General features: G+C 48.9%; 1 protein-coding gene and 1 pseudogene across 2 annotated transcripts; one reads left to right on the top strand and one right to left on the bottom strand.

The window, feature by feature from the left end:
* Nucleotides 1-493: 493 nt before the first annotated feature.
* LOC144173353 (very long chain fatty acid elongase 7 pseudogene) lies at nt 494-3,970 on the bottom strand (annotated as a pseudogene). The gene is made up of 2 exons (XR_013323232.1): nt 3,768-3,970; nt 494-1,542 (listed from the first exon to the last, which is right to left on the bottom strand). The product of XR_013323232.1 is annotated as a very long chain fatty acid elongase 7 pseudogene (transcript).
* A 12,282-nt stretch (nt 3,971-16,252) lies between these two features.
* Nucleotides 16,253-17,796, top strand: LOC144174949 (histone H3.1-like). The gene is made up of 2 exons (XM_077703938.1): nt 16,253-16,436; nt 17,381-17,796. Exons 1-2 carry the CDS (start codon nt 16,304-16,306, stop codon nt 17,656-17,658), a joined length of 411 nt encoding a protein of 136 aa, XP_077560064.1. The 5' UTR covers nt 16,253-16,303; the 3' UTR covers nt 17,659-17,796.
* The last annotated feature ends 2,592 nt before the right edge of the window (nt 17,797-20,388 follow it).

Below are 20,388 nucleotides of genomic sequence, written 5' to 3'. Positions count from 1 at the left end.
AAGTGATGAGTGCCAGTGTCTTTACCGTCATTACGAGCATCGCTAGCACCGCGCAGTGTACTGGTCTTACACTTGCAGTACTGGTTTTGAAATAGGGAACGAACACATTTAGAGAGAAAATTCTATTTTGCCGGGCCCACTGCTACTGTACACGAGCGACGTGGCAAAAACCAGGATCCGCAACAACGCAGATGATATCCCATTTCAAGCCAAGCTTGTTCAAAATATGTACGCGTACTCACATTTCTTCTTTGCCACACCCGATCTTCACCGACTGGTTGGCGGACCAAAGAAACAAATCTGCGCTCCCAGAGCTATTGCCGTACGTAATTGTCACAGAGTACACCAATTTCATTTGCAGGCCATTGCTTCGTAGCAATAGAAGTCAATCCTTTCTTCAAAAACGTAGTCTTTCAGTGGCAACATTCATGCTTTTGTAAGTAGTTGTAATTCAGGACAAGCTGACAATGCCGTGTATTTATTAATTATTTTTCAAAGATGTAACTTTTTGAGATCACAGAAAACAGTCACGCTAAATTTATTGTAGAGATTTGTACAATATGGCGTTTCGAAATTAGACTTCAAGAACCACGACGGGTAGATCCGTTCAGAAATCAATGGCAACAATGGAATGTGAAAATTGATTCCTAGCTACTGTATTTGTTTTTTTTTTCTTCTATACGGCTACTTTTTCTTGGCGTGGTTGCTCATGAACTTGGATTCAGCCGTTGAAGAGTTGCGGTTGCCCATGTACGACCTGATGTAGAAGTTGATGAATAGGCACAGAATGAGGAGTGTCTGTGCATTCGCAATGTGGACGACTCGCCTGGGAAAGCCACACTCGACAAATAGCGGTATGGACATATGCACGATGATGATCAAGAACTGAACAATCTGCAGCGTCGTCAGGTACTTTTTCCACCACAGGTACTTCTGCATACGGGATCCGAAACTTGCCAAGAAGTAATACGTGTACATGACGATGTGAACAAAAATGTTGAGTGCCAGGCCCAGTGCGGGCTGGCCTTCGGGTGCAAACCGCGTGTAGAACCAGATGTTTATCACGACGATGGTGTGGTGGATGACGTGTAGCTGAGTGACCTGGTTGAACTTCTTGCGGAGCACGAAGAACACGGTGTCCAGGAGATCCGCGTACCTCCACATGATGAGTATCCAGGCGTACCTGTAGTACTTGAGGTGGTGCTCAGGGGATTTGCCGGTGAGGCCTTGGCAGAGAAGGCTGTATGTCCCACCGGGGAGGTAAGTCGGGATGAGGACGATTACGAGAGCCACCATGTTCACAAGGACCATGGCGACGTTGTAGACACGAATGATGTTGGTGATTTGGAATGGTTCCCTGTGCTTCATCCATCGTGGTCCGGCGACTTTGACGAAATAGAGGTAGGAGATGAGCATGAGAACCACGAAGAAAGGGTTCAGCACCAGCGGGTAGTGACGTGTCCGGGGATCAGAAATGGAGTCTAGCTTGTCCAACAGTGCCACTGGGTGCAAACTGGACAACATCTTCGTCCTGGGTTTGACCTGCAAAATTCAAAGTTAAAATTTACGTTTTTCCCGCCTGGTTAAACGGAACTGCGTTACTTCTGATTCCCTTGGTGTTTATTACGTCATCAGTTGTGGCAACTCGTAATAATAATGACGGATCCGATTAGGGCTTCTTACAAGTACAACGTAGACCCATTGTAAATGTTTGGTTTTAAATATGGCGCTACCCATTGCGGAGAACAATGATAGCACCATATCAAGCTTTGTAATTCTGGCATACAGTGAAAAAGCCTCATATGCATGTAGATGAAACGCTGTATACTGAAGTACAAATAAAGCGGGGGCATTTAGTATTAGCTGCATTACAACTGCTTCAAATTGCGGTGGTTGTATTCTAATCTCGAGAATTCAATAAAAAGGTTCGGAATAAAAGGAATAGGCTGCACTGTGCCAACAGCTATGAGCATAAACACTAGTGAAATAGGCGAAAGCAAATTTGGAGTGAGTCGAGTAAGGAACAACTACCAACAGCTATTTGAATGCCCTAAAACACATATACTTTATATACTTTATACATATACTTTATACTCGTTTGTTTGTGCTCCGTACTTACCTCAAACAAAGCAGCTGAGCCTGACTCCCAATGAAGCTTATTAGTCGAACTTCCACTAGCGTCTACATTATGCCGTTCACCAATGTAACCCAAAATTTACGATTTCGTGCTCGTCTAAAGCCTGTTTATAAGTTTTTGGAGTCAGAATAAAAGGCGGCATGCACTGTTCTCGTCAGCAGCGCCCAATACCAGATTGACTTTGCACTTGTTTACAATGTATTTACATACGATCTCAGCCTTCTAAATGTTCATTGTTCACCCATTTCATGATTACTATCGACTTTTATATATCTCGCGCAGGTTGTACCAGTAATCTGTCGAGCGATCTGTTAGCGTTATCTCTGCAGACTTTCCAGTTTTTCGTCATAGGCGACGTCAGTAAAATCGCAGCGAGGATTTTCAAAGGGAAGGAACACTTTTGAGCTCACTTCTTCCACTTAGAAACCCGGAAACAGTGCCGATAAACGCTATCACTCGTTCTTTCAGACATGGAAGCCCTGCGAAAGATGCAGTTATTGCCAGCACAGAGTGGCACTGCGCGATTTTGTAGTCGAGCAAATGCGCCTGCTAGTTTCTGCTGTTCCGTTGTTGCGGTTTTAGAGCGAAACTGTATTTGTTGGGTAAACAGCAATCCGGCGGTCCCGTGTACACTAAAACTCCTCCAGCTCATGCTCATGAGCATGCGCGAGAAAACGAGGTTGGAGAGGAGTTATAAGTAAGGGTAGAGAGATTGGGTGGGTTTATCTCTGTGGACCGCGCAGGCAGCGCGCTAGTGCGTGAATCACAGCTGAGGAGATAGCGTCGTGCAGGGGCAGGCGGTACGGGCGGCGCAGCGTTAACGCTCAATTTCCTAGCAAATCGCAACGTCAATTTGCTTCAAGCCGGTGGAGCTAAGTACCGTACTGAGAGAATGTAGCTCTGACCTCGTTCAGATTGGCGCTTTGACCAAGGACGGAAAAAAAAGTGCGTGGTACTTGCCCTAGTTTCCATTAAAGGCCAACGTGCCACCGCTGCCTCGTTGGTTCCTAAATCGTTAGCCACAACAAAGCCTACTAAATGTATTTTGGAATACTCAGCAGTAGTACAGACACTAATGAAACAAGTACAGTATGTGCGGACCCGGTTAAGCGACAATGTGCGGTGAATACTAAGCATTAATTTTCTCACCTCCGTTCTAGTGTAAGTATACGTACAACACTTGTGGACTAACGTTCCTTGAAATTAAAAAAATAGGTAATACATCACAAGCATTTAGTGTACCTAGTTATTTCTGGAGAACTGCTCTCGGACGTCTGTAAAATCAATGTCCGGCACCCTACATCCAGCAGATAACTGGTATGGCAGTATAGTTACCAAAGCAGTAAAACTGCAGCCTATTTTAGGTTATTCTAGCAATCATATTAAGCTTTTTTTAGGTTAAGTGTACGGCCGTAATAACCCTAACTGTGGCACGTAACTTCCCCTGTCTTCGATAAACAGGGTTGGCTTGGGAGATGTGGGGATAGGAAATGCTAAGGATTTTCTCCGACAAGGATGGATGGAAAACAACAATGACTGCAAAACTTTGAGGGTACCATAGTTGTAAACGGGGTTCTGCACGCATCAAGTGCTCTTTATAAGAAGAGGCAAATCCAGGAGGTGCACTTACCGGTAACTTTGTGAACCACGCACGGTTTTCTTCAGTCCGTTCGCCACGAAACTACCGCGCAGGGCTAGATGTCTCTTTACTGTGACCCCAGCTGAAAGAACCAAAGAAAGAAGTCGGATAACTAACTGGCTGGTCTTTAGCTCGACGCCCTCGCTTCTAAAAAAGACCTGTTGCACGCTCCTTACTAGTTCTTTTTCCTTTTTCTTTCGACAACAATAAAAGCGTCGTAGATAGTGCCCGAGAAAAGAATTACCCCTCACGTTTACCCATTCATTGTCTTCCCGCCTAATTTAAACAAAAAGAGAAAACGGAGTGTCACAAGTGCACAAGGAGACGCAGTGTCTACAATCGTGACGTGGATCTCTGGTGCACGGCCATGACCTACTACTTCCTTTGTAAGTGTAGCAGGTCATGTTCACAATACGTCGTGGGAAATAGCGGACGACGCGTTCCACACGTAGCCTACGCCGAAAAGTGGTGTTAGGCGAACGCTTAGTAGGAACGTAAGGCCAGTGGAAAACAGAAAGGGGCGAATTTCGCGTAAAGAACAAAGGAAGGGGGTTTCCTCTGCCACGCGTCTGTTTGTGCTCATGCTGCCACATTAATTGGCGGCTGCGACGACAGGGCGTTTTGCTAAGCGCCCATGGTGGCGCATTTTATATGTCAGGTCCATGGGGCAATCTCTTCGTGTACTGGCGTAAGCCACCGCTTCGCCCTATACGAGAAGTATAGTAGTGCGTGAATAGTAGTGCGCATAATTCACGCACCACTATTCACGCACTAGTAGTAGTAGTAGTGTGAATAGTAGCGCATCAATAGTAGTGCGCATAATTCACACTTTGGGATCCAGACTGAGGCGAAATTAGGGGTACACTGAACTCCTGTTGAACTATCCGTAATTTGAAATATCTTTTGAAGGAGCAAAACAAACACTATAAATGATGGGAAGGTTGACGGGAAGCTGTATTTTGTGGCTGGGAAGTAATCTAAAAGCACACTCCCATGCTCCAGCTTACCCGAAAATGCAATTTAAGATCTTGTTTTGCCGATCCGACAGATTCAATTCCGCCGTAGAGGAGGTCCACTGTTTCGTCTGTACACTGGTATTCGTGGGGATGTTGTCAGTTCACACCTAAACACCGAGCGACGCGTTTCGCTTGAGCGGATCATGAAGAGGCCGGTGCACCTCCCGGCCTTATCGATGTTTATCTAACCGGAACTCCGAAGACAGTTTATTGGGTGACTGACGCCTTGTATATCTGCTCCTAAAAAAGTCAAAAAGATATTTAAATAATGAGTCGAACCTTTGTATAGGCAGGCGAAAGGAAAATCAGACGGTATTTGTGTACGCACAAAACTCCGCCGCCGCAACGACATGTTCATTTCCCCCCCAAAAAATTGACCGCGTATCTGCTCCTTTCGTAGTAAATGCCGTCAAAAGACGATAGTCTTTATCGGCTTTTGCGAAGTAAATGCCTCCCTTCGCTTTCCAGCTAACCTCTCATGTTGTTCCTCTTGCGTCGCGCTCCTCCCAAGGTAAACACGCCAAAGGTTTGCTTAAATCATTTTAAATTTCCCGCGTTCCACTGCACCAAACCGGGCGTCTCGATGCGAACGCTGCCGTACGGCGAAGACGCGCGTTAATCGAGGCGCCCTATTTCAGCGTTTATAGAACCGCGTTTCTCTACTCCACGTGCGTTGCAAGCAGAACGTGGAACCTATCTAGTGGAACCTTGCGTAACAGTTGCCGGTTGATTTCTTAAAGTGGCGCCAGAAGCTATAGTGGCGCGGGCGACAGCCGACGGCGGAGTGAATTCTTTTTCTGCAGTTGATGAAGTATTTAATTTCCGAAAAGTCAACCATGTTTGATTTTTTTATAAAGGAACACTGCAAATAGCACTTCTATATTGATATGTTGTCTGATATTTGCGTAATGTCTTGTTCCTCTTCAACAATGTTGACAAGTATGAACATTACACCGGGCATAGACGGGTAGCTTTAGAAGTGACTATATAAGACTATTGCGCAGGCATTGTTTTGCTTTGGCCGGGTGGCTGAATCGAGTTACAGACAGACAGACGGACAGACAGACAGACAGACAGACATACACACATACAGACAGACCAAAATTTCTGTGTTTAAGTAGCCCAAGAAAGACTATCGTCTTTAAAAGATTCGCAGGAGAGGAGCAAGAAGTAGGATGCTGGGGCGATAAGGCGTCTCCCTGGCAGCAGAGCACGCGCTCAGCAAGCTACCGCCTGAAGCCAGAGTCCTCGCATCCGTTTAAGGCATTGAGCACTGCTGAAGCGATAAGGGCGGACAGGAGGTGCGTCGGGTGGCGACAACAATGGCAGACATCGGGCGCACGTTACTTCTAAATGGGCAGGCCACGCGTTATGCGTGCTTCCGAGGAACAGGCAGCTTATGATTACGCAGGCAGCTTACGCCACGGTGAACGGGAACGAACTCGGCTACGCAGTGCCGATGCTGCAGCCCGAGTGCAACAACATGCTATGATGAACCATAAAGGCGCGGTCACACTAGGCCGACTCTACGGTGACGACAACGCGACGGTGACGACGGTCACCAGTATCCGAAAAAGGAAAGAAAGTGCACTGGGGATATTATTGAGCCTATCTGGGGGCTCACCTGCATACAACCCAAAGCAGGGTGAGGGCGAGGAGGAGGGATGAAAGATTAGTGAGGCGAAAGGCGACGAGTCGCCAAACCATCGGCCAACTGCCGAGTTGCCCGACCACGCTGTCATACTACGCCGACGGCGACACAAACACGTCGGCCGATGGAAAGTCCGCATAGTGTGACTGGCTCGCTGACCGAAGACGGCAACAAAAGCGGTCCCCCGACCAGTCGCCCGACGCGTCGTCGGGAATCGATCGAGAAGCGAAAACTGCTCCCCGACAACATCTGTGCCGCAAAGAATGCGGCTCTATTTTGATAGTTTCTGGAGTGTAATGAACTCAGTAAGATATGAAGCCCATACAACTCAACACTTGCGCTAATTCAATCCGTATTTCGGCTTTCGACGCTTCGGCCGAGCTCTTCGGCGACGCCGCTACCACGGGGCTGCAAACTGCACATGCGTGTGCGATCGGCTCGCCTGTAGAAAATAAAAGGTCAGTTTCGTGCAGAAGAAGAGTTACGTAGGGTAATTTGGGTAATGAGGGATCAATATCGGCCAAGGTTTTTAACGTAAAACGTAAAACCAGGGTACGGCAAGCACTATTCCTGCAGCGGGAAATCGCAGTCGCAGCAGGGCACACATATGTTTGCGAGCACTTTCGCGATGCAGCGGAGTTGATGGCGATAATCTATTGTGGGGGCTTAGGGGAACCTTGCTGTGCAAGCGCTATTTAAGAAATTTCAGTTTACCAGCCAGGAATTCTGTAAACCAGCTAGTAAACACCGATGTATGACACGGAAGGATAGACCTCCATCTAGTACCCACGCTATTTCGCAGTGGGGCACCATTTGTGCGGGGGCGCAGTGGTCCCGCGCGTCGCGCCCGCGCGCTCAACGGTGCGGGTTCAATTCCCGGCGGGGTCAGTTTTTTTTAGCGGTTTTTTAAAGGGCATGGTTTGCGTATCCAATTTGTGAATAATTTTCTGCGTGATTTTGAGAAGCAACTGCCTTTGTAATGGAAAATGTCCTTCGAAACAGCGAGTCGCGTCTGGAGCCACAACAATTAATTCCCTTTTCCTGCACCGTGTTTCTCGAAAATGCGCTACCCTGGTGTAATGTTAGGCCTTCTCTATTAGAGGAGGTTGAATTTCCGCGGACGTACGCACCAAATTATGTACATATTTTACGTGCTACAGAGGTCTTTTCGCCGGGGGCTCATCCATAACATCCGTATTATTACCCCGCGGCAGCAGCGAACACAGATCCTATTTCTTCTTTGTCCGTGATCTAACAAGAAGTTGAGGAGTACACACAGAACAAGCAACGCACATGCCAGTACGCACGAACGGCTGCAGTCGCGGCAGCGGCGACATGATACTCCAAGTTTGACTAGAGAAAGAAGGAGATCCCCGGCGGAGAGGCGAGGCGGTGGGGTGGGTCGTCGCGCGGTCGTCGGCTTGGTCTGACAAGCGCGTCGGCCGACATCGCGCAGACACCGACGCCCCGCCGATTTCTCGCCGACGCAGACGGTTGGCCAACGGTCGGCGTCGGCGCAATGTGACATGGGCGCCGACAGCTCGCCGACACGGTGTTGGCCGACCAACTCAACCGATGGTCGGGCTAGTGTGACTTCGCCTTAAGCAGTAACACAGTGGTAAACATCGGCCGCAAGTCGCCTTGAAAATACGTAGGCAGACTTAAGCACCCCTAGAATTTTTCTTCATTGCGGTCGGTTCTTTTCAGCTTGGTGGGTGTATTTAAGAATGCAGATAAACGTGTTGTTGTTGACCCTTTCAATGTTACTTATTCTCTATTTCGGGGACAGAAATCTGGGTTGCGTAAAAAGGTATGTTTGTAATATTAGGACAGTTTATTTTTCGGAGACTGGTGACTTGTATTGCTAAGGAAGCTATAATTACTTGGTAATTGGGGTTTTCCGTCTCAACACACTTTCTTTCCTTTCGCACGTATATTTTGTTTCCTGGAAAATAAATTAAACATGTAGCCTCCGTTCGGGGAATAGTCAGAGCTTTATTCTTGACCAATCCCCTTTTGTGTGTACGTGCGAACAAATTGAGGGAATCATCACCGTCGTCATTACCTTTTCTTCTTCGCAATGAATGCGAGACCACACAATTCACCTATCAAGTGGACACCAAAGGGTCTCCCACACATGGTTTTGGCGTGTCCCACCTAACCAGAGACCCCCACATCAGGTGTCCACATTACAAGACAAGAGCATTAGGAGACCACGCTGCTTAGGACCCTAGCCGACGTCCAAGCAGTCGCCCGGTTGGCGGAGGAGGCCGCCAGTGACCACGGGTTCCTGACCGCCGTCTGAAGAGACGAGTGACCCCGTCTTAACTGCAGCGATGACAATAAAGTTTTCACCATCTTCATCCGCCGGCTTGCAAGAGACAGCAGGTTGAGCACGAAAACGGAACGGGTGACGGAAGGCGTTGAGGGGGCAGGGTGACACCTTACAGCTTTCTGGCCATATGCTTTTGTAGGAAATGCTGGCACCTTAATTTAATTTTGTGCCCGTGTGGTGGGATATGCGAAATACTTGCCCTGGTACGAGGCAGGATAGACAGCCTGTAAGCGTTCCCTTCGCCGCGCTTACCAGGCGTGTGATAAATTACCTAGAGGAGTCGATGGAAGTTTAGCAAGCGTCGCCAATGAGGTCATTCATCAGTTTTGCTCCTTTAAATCAATTTTGAAGTCCTTCATTTTTTTGTTTGCAGTTTTTGTCACGGCATGCTTTGGCTCGCGCTTGTTACTTCCCCCTGCCAGGGCTGAGGGGTTAAATGCGTGTTGGTTTGAGTTCCCAGTGACATTAGAAGCCGCAGTTTGAAACCAGATACTCCAACGTTTCAACAGGAAACGTTCTTACGCCACGTTTCCATCTTTTGCGTGCCGTGCCGTGATGGGTCGTGCGTGGCGTCAACCGACAACCTTTACATCTCTTTAAGTGTACAAAAGGTAAAAGACGCTGGACCGGTTTGTGGCGTACGAGTGACAGCCCGCCACCATCTATTAAGAGAACTAAAACCCCGATTACATTGCAAGTCACGTCCCCGTGGCTATGCCGACAAGGCCGTTAAGGAAGGGTCCTCGCCGTCGGCAATGCGAATCTTCATCGTTAGGAAATCGCTACCAACGAAGATGTTGGGGCTCTCTGTACAACTGACCACGCGGCTACGAGGAAGCGGCAGCGATTTCACACAGAAGTACCTCATAGCGGCTGATGTAAATCTGGCGGTTGATGCTATAAATACGTCCAAAAGCAGCACGGCCAAGCATCTAGAAAGGCTGAAAGGTGGGAGAAATAATCAGATGCGCTCAAGACTGTCTAACCGAAAATGGGGGATGTTGCATTTATTTTACGCCAAAAAACCCAGTTTCTCAGCAATGTGCTCTATCTTCCCACCTGCAAGAAAGCTTTCGGGAGGGTTTTTGTTATGACCTTCCGCTCAGGGAGGAACCTTTCCTTGTAAAGCTGCCGCTACTTTAAAAAGCGAGAACGCATGCGGCAGTTTGCATTCAGTTTAACAGCGAAAATGTGCATGCCTAGGCTAAATGTCCCTCCGGGACCAGGAGGGGTCTGCGCAGGAATCGGTGGGCATAAGTGACAGTAAAACGAGATGGAGAGGAGTTGCGAGCAAGATGAGAGGAAATGTTTGGATCTTTCCCGTCGGAGTAACGCGTGTGGATGACGTACATGCACTTCCGTACACGCACACACGCAGGGGGAGGAAACAAGAGAAAAAGTGGCCTACACACGCGTGCAATAATATAAACTCCCGCAGTGTACACGCGCCATGTGTGAGGGAGCAAAATGAAAGAGAAGATTTTGTTCTTTCCCAGCGTGAGTGCGACATAGCGCAGCCTGTCGGGAGTGTGCACGCGCCAAGTGTGAGGGAGCAAGTGGAGAGGAAACGTCGCGTATTAAGGATGGTTCCTGATTCCTTCAGCAGTCATCGCTATCCGTTTGATACCGTCGCTTTTAAATGCAGAGCATTTCAGTAACTCACGATGTCACCCGCGTTGTCCCGTCGTAGTCCGCACCGTCGCTGTCCGCACCCCTCCCCCTACACTATATAAAATAAAATACTATCCGGCGCCAGGTTTCGATCCCTCGACCCTGCGGGCGGAACGCAATGTACATGGTGCTCTACCCACTGCGCCACAAAGCCGACACAGAATGGGACGCTACGAACGCGCCTTATATCGTTGGCTCATTCAAATTGCTGCTGACGAGCGCTCTCTCATCAGCAGTTGCCACAAGTGCAACAACATTAACGTAACGCAAACTACTTAACGTCGTGCGCCCCCGGAAATGCTCTGCATTTGATCGTGCCCTTCGCGAGGGGGATGTTTATACAGGAACTCCTACTTCTAGCGGACTCCTGGCGCCTTCTTTCTGCCATTGTAGAGACTATGAGGCGGTCTTCGAAGGGCGCCAAATTTGAATTCTACAAAATCGATTTTTCTTCTGCCCGCCAGGATCCCCATTCCCACGGTGTCCAGAAGCAAGCGCTCACAAAGAGATACCGCCCTTCGACCGCTTTAATGTCATTCTCATCTATCCACATATTTATTTCCTTTCACATTCCGTCCCCCTTCCACCAGGATTCAGTGCCTAAAGATCTAACGACCCGAAATATCCAACGAGACAAAAGATACAACTGTAAATCTTCCGTCTCGGTGGAGCTTTCATCTCGTTGGATACGCAGGCTCTGTTGGATCTTCTGTATCGGTAGATTTTTGGTCTCTGTGGATAGTCAGGCTCGACTGGATCTTCCCTTTTGGTAGACATACCTCGTTGCATATGGACGATCTTTGTATTTTATGAACGACCAGAGGTCGGAGGACTCACTCATGACTCCACTCACTGAGACTCATTTGGACTCAAACTCACGCGTCAGCTTCAGTTTGAGTTTGCGCAAGGCTAGTGTGGCATGGTGAGTTTGAGCTTGAGTTAGTTTGAGCCCGACTGAGTTTGAGTACGCCTGAGACCAAGTGAGTTCTGGGTCCATTTTTAGTTTCGCGTTCATTTTGAGTTATGAGTACATTTTGAGTTCTGAGTACAATGCGAGTGCTGCATGTGATGAGTGCCAGGGTCTCCACCGTCATTACGAGCGTCGGTGGTGCCGCCCAGTGCACTGGTCTTACACTTGCAGTGCGGGTTTTCGCAATAATGATTAAATGCATTTATAGGGTGTTTTGAGGAGAGATTAGACGGGCGTGTCCGGTCGAGCTCATTGATTTTGACGACAATTTTATATATAGCTTCTTGTGCACAAAGTAAAAGATGTCTGGAGCTATTTTGTGGAAAAAAATTTTCCCTTCCTCAAAAAAAATTCCGAAAGTCGGTCACTGGCGCGTTGAGCGGCTTGCGGAAAATTTGAAACTTCTACCACTGTAAGACGAACTGCAGCTTTCACCCGAGTTATTGTTATGTAAAGACTTTGGATACTTTGAAATGATTTACCGTATCTGTGTTTGGCATGGACAGAGAGTTTCTTAAATAAAAATTCAAAAAGTATGGAATATTTTAAAAATGCCCAAATGTAAGGCCACTTTTCTCTGAAAATAAACAAGCTAGGTAGGTAAAGTGTTTTAGTGTTTTTTAAGTGCGATGCACTTCTTAAGCGACCCTGAACCTGCGTCCACCGGCGATGTCCGCATAGCATACCCACGTGGGGGATTGGCCAGGAATCTCCTCGTCTTCCTTGGCAACGGGGGGAGATGGGCGCGCGCTGCCTGGCCGCTGACATGGCACATACCCACGTGGGGGATTGGCCAGGAATCGGGCGTGAGAAGGGCTAATGCACCCGCTTAAAGGAGTACTGACACGAAATTTCAAATCTGAGATCCGCTCTAGCAATCAAGTACAACGACAACACAAATAGGTGTCTGTGAATAAATGCATCTTTCTTTCTTTGTAGTTGTGTGTGTGTGTGTGATCTCTCTTTCGCGAACATTACCGAACCGCGCAAATTCAACTCGTGCATTCGCACTTTCACATTCTTCCCCTCGGGGAAATGCGGGGTAGGTAAAGTGTTTTAGTATTTTCTCCTATTCTTTTTCAATCTTCGTGCCAATTTTAGTTTATGTGGTCAGGACGGTCGTATTTCAAAAAGGCACTCTATTCCAGCTTGGGAACGCTTTTGGTATATTTTGAAAGCCGATTAAAAGCCGATTTTGAAAGCCGATATCGATGTCTTTCAAACTTTGACAAATTAATAATAATAATGATAATAGTCTTTATTTCCATCAATGCAAGTGATGGAGGAGGAGGAGTAAAAGCGACAGAAAAGAAAAAGAAAAATCCCTTGAAGGAGCTCCCACCACCCTTACAGCTGGCAGCGACAGCAAACCGCAATAGGGGGCAGAGATTGACATTGTACTGCGTTATGCGTAGTGAAAAAAAGAGAAGAAAAACATGACTTGCTTCTACGCTCTGCGTAGCAAAAAAAAAAAAAAGACATTCAACTACGCTCTGCGTAATGAAAATAAATAGAAAAAATGACATCCCACTGCGCAGAGCGCAGTGGACTAAAAAACGAAATAAAACAAACAAAACTATACGCACAAACAATTCAGGACTACTCATCAACAAATTCATAAAACAAATCAAGCTTTTTTTGTCAAACAGACATTCAAAGTTACACAGCACTGATCTCAATATTAACGTGGATTTTCGGCAAGATAACTCCGTAAAAATGACATAGCAAAATTATAAACATTGATACCCTCATCAGGGAGTGTGTTTAATATTGTGAGTAATTGATATAATAGGAGTTGATGACTGTAGTTTGTACGGATCTGGGTAATGCCCAAGGGGTTTTATGGCGCTGTGGATATGGAGTCTCGTACAATTGTAGGCTTGCTAGACTGGACAGCAAACTTAGACCTATTTTCTTTCGCGTTTGCAGTTCCGGATCAAGCGGTATTTGTACAGGTTGAATATTTTTACTATGTCATGTTCCCTAAATAAATTTTCTGTTCTATGCCTGTACGGCAAGTCAAGAACAATGCGAGGCATCCGCTTTTCAAGAACGGCTAGTTTTTCCAGATTTGAGGTTGTAGTTGGAGCCCATACAAGTGTGCAATAGTTGGAGTAAGAGCAGAAAAGAGCCCGGTACGGTAGTAGTTTGACTTTTTGTGGCAGTATAGTTGTGGCGGAGAATAAATCCCATGGACCTCGAAGCTTTTAGCGTTATATGGTGTCCGTGATTATCTCACAACATATTTTCTGAGAAAATAACGCCCAATGTTTTGAAAGATCCAACTATTTCAGTGGTTTGTGATTTATAGCATTGTGGAATGTGTGAATGTACGTATTGGTTCATTTTTCAGGCGGAAAAAACAGCTTTTGACTTCGAGATGTTTACTTCAAGCAAGTTAGCGTCTGACCAGGCTGCTAGTTTTTCCAATAATGCGTTCGCACGGGAAAACAAATCTGTGGATTCACCCGAAAGAAAAATACTGATATCGTCCGCGTATATTACAAATTAGTCGAGCCCCCTTTAGGCGGCACTCTCGCGATGGAGGGAAGCCGAGGGGCACTGTAGAGGCCACAGTTAACATATACGGGGAGACTAGCCCGATAATTGAGTGCGAAATAGGGTGAGAAACTATGAAATGCCTGATTGACACTGTCTCAAAAGTAAGCCTCCTCAGAGAAAACGCTATAGACGACGTTTTGCCCGACTGGAGAACGACACTCTGGTCGGTAGAGCAGAAAACATGCCTTGTTGGCATCACAGGCGACCCTTTGTAAATTGTAACGTGCCGTGAAGGGCATTTGAAATTAGGGGAACGCACCGTTACGGCAACGTTCTTCGCCTGCACAGAGAGGGCCAGATTGCCGGTAGCTCGTCTAATCCGGCAAAACATCGTTTCCCAAGAAAAGGTAGATTTGCCACTAACCAGAGGCGCCATCAGCATAGGGACGTCGAGATCCTGATTCTAAACTGGGCAGCTAAAGACGAGAATACCAGCAGGCGCAACGACTGGCATGCTTGCGAAGGCGCGCCCATATGTCTGGCAGCGGAAAACGTGCTGCCCCCATTGAGGGAATGCGTGCTGATGGGCGAGGTAACTTCCGAGCTGGATAAGGGACAGTTGGGTGTAGCGGAATGCAATCTCCTCGAGGTTTCCTGTATCGCCAGCTCTTACGGTTTAGTTGGAGCTACCGAGTCTGGCAATGGGCCCGTGCGCGTAGTTAACACCACACTTCAGGATATTAAGTTACCCCGCAACAAGCTCATCGGTGCCCCCATACCTGCGGTGGTAGCCCAGAGGTCAGTGGAAGCGACAGTTTGCCGGCGTGTAGACGGTGCCGGCGTGTAGACGGAACCGGCTTCTTTCGCCAGATTGACCTCTCGCACGTTTCCGAACCTAATAAATCTCGGCTTCGAGAGTTTAGTTAATCGCAGAGTTCGCTCCCGTTTCTTCAACCAGCGGAACGGATACCGGCCACTTTGACTGGCGATTCAACCCCGGTCTACCGCCGTGCGTATCGAAACCCCTACTGCAAAATGGAAGAGATGGAACGACAGGTTAACGAGCTACTCCACGCGGACATAATCGAGCATTCTACGTCTCCATGGGGTGCGCCGGCGCTGCTGGTGGAGAAGCCGGATGGGTCCTACCGTTTCGTCGTCGATTACCGCGACTTGAACCCCGTGACTCGTGCGCACCTTTACGCCCTCCCGAACATTTTGGAGACACTGTCGGAACTCGGTTCCGCAAAGTTTTTCACAGTGATAGACATGGCCTCCGGATACTGGCAGATAAGAATGCATGAGCACGACAAAGAAAAGACGGCATTAAATACGCCTTCAGGGCACCACCAGTGGCGTCGCATGCCTATAGGCCTTGTAAACAGCGCAACGAACGACAGACGTCATCCTGGCTGGTCTTTTGGGAAAGGTGGGTCATGCATATCTGGATGACATAATCGTGTACAGCAGCACATTTGAGAGACACCCAACCAACCTGCGTAATGTTATCCCAAGGGTACATGCAGCAGGCCTTACACTCAAACTGTCCAAATGCCAATTTCTGCGCCCCGAAGTAAAATGCCTTGGACACATCGTATCGGCGGAGGGAGTTCGACCACACCCGTCGAAAATACAATGCGTTCGGGAATTTCCGGAGCCCAGAACAAAAATCTAAGTGAGGCAATTCTTGAGCCATTTGTCCTATTACAGGCGACACATTCCCCAGTTTGCCGAACAGGCGCGCCCTGTAACTCAGCTGGCAACCAAGAAACCATTCAGCTGGGGCGAGACGGAGCAAGCAGCTTTCTCGGCTATAAAACGCAAGCGGACGGAGGCTTCGTTGCTGAAGTGGCTGAAGTTCCCGGGCTTCAGCAGGCCATTCCCATTCGCGACAGACGCCTCCAAGGTGGTGATAGGGGCGGGCAGACACAGCGTGACTGCTGTATCGATGGGTGGACGTGAATATAAAATCTCCCCGTTATAATGGTACGCAAAGATTTTGCCTTGAAAGCCCGTAACCCGACTTAAGTGTGAATTGTTTTCGTTTAACACATACGCCACCGCAAAAACACGCGCACACAGACGCAGACTAGAAGCCACACACACACGCAGTGGCCGTTTGTTTCTTTCTTGATACCGTCATGAGCCCACTACAAAGGCTTTTGACACAGCCGCCAATTCTATCAGCCAAGGTTGCTCGTCATCGTTGCACTGATATCATTTCCAAACCCCAGCATTACTGGCCGTACAGGATAGCACCCTCGTGACCGCCAATCAATCCGTCCCAAACGCGCATGCCCGCGCAAACCCATTTAAAGGCACGCACCGAGCACAATTCGTTCAGTTCACCTTTGGGCAAGTTCAAGCTACGTTAGGCGCATCATGGCACGCACCAAGCAGCCGGCCCGCAAGTCAACCGGCGGAAAAGCTCCGAGGAAGCAGATGGCGACGAAGGCCGCACGGAAGTTAGCTCCGGCAACAGGCGGCGTCAAGAAGCCTCACCGATACAGGCCGGGTAAATGATTCATTTCTTTCGAGGGATTGTTGGCTCTACACGGCCTCTGTTAGGATTAATAGTGCGCCTCATGAATGAACTGGTAGGGGGTTCGGTCAGCTAATTCTGGGTTTCTTCGTGAGCTTAACTTGTCTTGTTTGTCCTTGCTTTTCGCTTGTGTTATCGCCATGAGCGCATCTTTCGAAATGTGCTTCTTCGTGATAAAGGTATTTGCTCGCGAAGCTAGTCAAGGCCTATATTCCTGCATCCTACTAACAATGTATGTGTGAGGCTGCGCGCTCCTTGGTCGGCTGCTCATCAGCCTCGTAAGGCATCTAAGCAGCATACCATGCTTAGCTACACAGGTGCGCGTTTGAATGCAATTTCTCCCCGCCTTTTCCTGTTCGATGTTGGCTATTCACCAACTCTCGCGTTGGACCGCGTGGGTGGAACAGTTATTCGGCAGCAAACTTGTCGAGGCACGTTGCGCTGTGCAGGGGCTGCTGTCAGAGTGCCACTAATTTTCCAACTTCCTGCGGTGTCCGATAGTCTTTAAGCCCATTTCACCTGACGTGCCGTGCACCATTTTGGGCTTCCCACACTCGCAAGTCTCGCTTCACAGACAGAGAAGGTAGGGAATCGTAAATAGTGCATCGGTGTCCGTTTTCTTCATTTTGCACTTTGCCCCTGCTGCAAATCATTCCCTTCTCGCAGCTTTTGCTATCCCGCCATTACCGTGCATTCCTCATTGTGGGCTCCAATGGCTTGAAGGTTGCTGCACCTGGCTCTTGCTGGCGCAAACCGAAGGGGACGCCTGCATTACGTATTCTGCACGCGGGTACTGCACAAGAGCGTATCTACTCCAATCACGCCCTACACCACCATGCCGTGTACACCTGCGCTTTTGCTCGAGCGGCAAAGTGAAACGGGCATTGTTCCCATTCTTTTACCTTCCCTGCTTGCAGGAACGGTCGCCTTGCGGGAAATCCGGCGGTACCAGATGTCGACCGAGATGCTGATCCGGAAGCTCCCGTTCCAGCGACTCGTTCGCGAAGTAGCCCAGGACTTCAAGACAGACCTGCGCTTCCAAAGCTCCGCCGTCATGGCCCTGCAAGAAGCCTGCGAAGCGTACCTGGTCGGGCTCTTCGAGGACACCAACCTCTGCGCCATCCACGCCAAGCGGGTCACCATCATGCCCAAGGACATACAGCTTGCACGACGGATTCGCGGAGAGCGTGCCTGATGTACTTCCTCAACCCTTCTCTCGTACGGTCTTGTAGATATCATTGCAATTCATTAGTCGTCACTGTCGGTATAGTCCTCGCTGTTCGCTTATTTTTGTATCACCCTGCATGTAAATAAACCTGACTGCGAACCATAATTGTCCCTCTTGTACCCTAATTACTGCGAAGTAGTATGTATACGGCTATCCCTAAGATATTTCACGCATGAGCATGCGAGGGCAAGGGCAGCGCCATAGGATCGTAGGCCGCTTCCGCACGTACAGTCGGCAAAAGTCTTGTCTATAACGCACGAGCGGCGTGCTCTGGACTGCGCAGGAGACATCTAGTGATAACGCCTGGTTTGAGACCGGTAGAATGTGAGCATCCGCGGCCCGCATAAGCGCGATGGCTGTTTTCCTTGTCGTTGTGCCCGTCGCCTTGCCATCTGTACCTTCTTTCGCCGTGAGAAGCGCTACCTGCACTGCCGGCCCGGGAAACAATAGTTGGGATTAGCGAATAGCAGTACAGCGTTGGCTGCTTTGAACTACCTGCAACGCTTAATGTTTTCGGCGCCCTACGCAATTTAGAGGGTTTTTTTCTGTATGCAAGGCAACGAACAACAATCACCGAAAACGCATCGCTGCCGGTGTTTTAGAGTGACGGTCCGTGATTGCTTGCACAGTGCATTAAGTATTGCGACGTTAGTCCGTCAGCAGTGACGTGCAAAGCCGAGCCTTTAAACCGGATAGTGGTGCACGCGGTACTTATGCAGCTATTGGCAGAAGGATAATGCAATGAACAGCTGTGCGCCAAAGCTAATGCACACGAAAAACTCGCACAGCGCGCGCTAAGGCGGGTAATCCCCGCTTTTGTTTCCCGGCCCGGCAGCGCAGGCATGCAGAGCTTATTCCGGTTAAAGAAGGTGTGCAAGCCAAGGCGACGGGCACAGTGAGGAGGGACACGGCCGTCACGCTGATACGGGCCGCGCACGCTCACTATCTACCTATTTCAAACCAGACGTTATCACTAGGTGTCTCCCGCGCTGTCCAGAGCACGCCGTTCGAGCGTTATAGACAAGCATTTTGCCGACTGTACATACTTGTTTTTGCAGACCACCTGAGCCGTTACGCGGAAGCCTTCCCACTGGTAGATCAGAAGGCGGAAACCGTAGCGCGCGTTTTCGTCGAGGGAGTGACACTGAGGCCAGGCGTTCCCTTGAATGTTCTCACCGATCAGTGCATGAACTTTGTCTCGCGGGTAATGGAGGAAGTGTATGGCTTTTTGGGTATAAAGAAGTTGCAGACCACCGCGTATCACAAGGAGTGTAACGGTGCAGTATATATAAAGGCTGCATCCAACACTTGTGACCATGTTGTCTAATTACGTTACACACGACCAACGAGATTAGGACAAGCGGCTTCCTTTCGCTGTGCACGCATACAACACGGCAGTCCACGAGGGCACAAATAATACCACGTTTTTTTTCCTTCACGGCCGCGAAGTGGCGACACCAAGAATTGTTGGCGACACTCCTAGAATGCACTATAACACAATTGAGGAGTACCGCGCGGAGCTGGCTCAACGCTTTTCGATCTCGCACAATCTCGCGGCTGAGGCACGGAGCAAGCTCAAGGCTTTTCGATCACGCCAAATCTCGCGGCTGAGGCACTGAACAAAACGGCGGAGAAAAGAAAGTCGCGCATTGGTAAAAAGAGCCAAGACGCCGGCTTTTAGGCAGGCAACAGGGTCTACGTCAAAGTAGAAGGCCAGGCCTGCGGTCTGGCTAAGAAACTAGCGCCGAACTTGAAAGGCTGGTTCCGGACAGTCGAAAAGCGGTCTAATGTCACGTGCCGAATCAGGCGGATTAGGATGAAACACGAAAGAATCGTGAAAGTCAACAAGCTGAAAATTGCTTTGGGTGTAGTAGAGGGCGTACCAGGATTTCCTAGGGGGATTGGTGGGGTAAACAGGCACCGTCCTTCGTCCCCGGAACGCGGAAGCCCAGCTACGAACCCGTTCGCGGACGCTTTACCTGGAGCCGTGCTCCAGGAGATAATGCAACATTCCCAAACCCCAGCGGTGAACAGCCTCCCCCAGCCGATGCACATTTATGCCCTACGAAGCAGGGGGGCCGTGCGTGCCGTATCATCGCTAACCATTGTTTGCCCTGTGTATCTGAGTGGAAAATTCTGAATTTACGTGTATACACCTTGTTCTTCTAAACATGTATGTGGAAATTTCCTTAGGTCAAGCATCTAAGGTACAAAATTTGAATGGCGTTTGGTCAGGAGTTTTAAACGGTGCCTTCGCATCCCTGTTGTCCACAATGCGTCACCGATGGACCCTACTGTGCTTCGTGAGCAGACTATAGGTATTCTAGTTCACTATACTATATGTGTCGAGGGTGTGTCGCGCCGTGTTCTACTAGCCTGATCAACCACGCAATGTGCCTAAACTCGTGCGCATCAAGACTTTTCCAGGAACAAAAATCTTTTCTGGGGATAGGAGGGTATGACGTTCGGAAGTTCCCACCGGTGCCAGCATTCGTACCCCTCCACGTGCTTACAACGCCGTCCTTCGCGTAGACGAGTCCAAGCCGACCTTGAAGCACCCGCAACGCTGGTGGAGGCGTCACGCACGTGCGGGAAGCGAACAATGACCAGCCCGACCTCCTTTGTTCCCCAACGCGCCAACCCTTATTTCCACGCAACCCGCGGAGGGTATAAGAAGGCGTCGAAACAACCTCCGGG

Source organism: Haemaphysalis longicornis, unplaced genomic scaffold (genome assembly GCF_048455015.1).
Source record: "Haemaphysalis longicornis isolate Haplotype H1 unplaced genomic scaffold, Haemaphysalis longicornis Haplotype H1 scaffold_3, whole genome shotgun sequence".
Taxonomy (NCBI): domain Eukaryota; kingdom Metazoa; phylum Arthropoda; class Arachnida; order Ixodida; family Ixodidae; genus Haemaphysalis; species Haemaphysalis longicornis.
Note: the sequence above shows the minus strand (reverse complement) of the source record. Positions and strands in the feature narration are given on the sequence as shown.

Bases quoted from the DNA above. Each gene is read 5' to 3' on its own strand.
- LOC144174949 (XM_077703938.1), top strand. From the start codon at position 16,304: ATGGCACGCACCAAGCAGCCGGCCCGCAAGTCAACCGGCGGAAAAGCT. The intron at 16,437-17,380 runs GTAAATGATTCA...CCCTGCTTGCAG, and splicing joins GCCTCACCGATACAGGCCGG to GAACGGTCGCCTTGCGGGAA.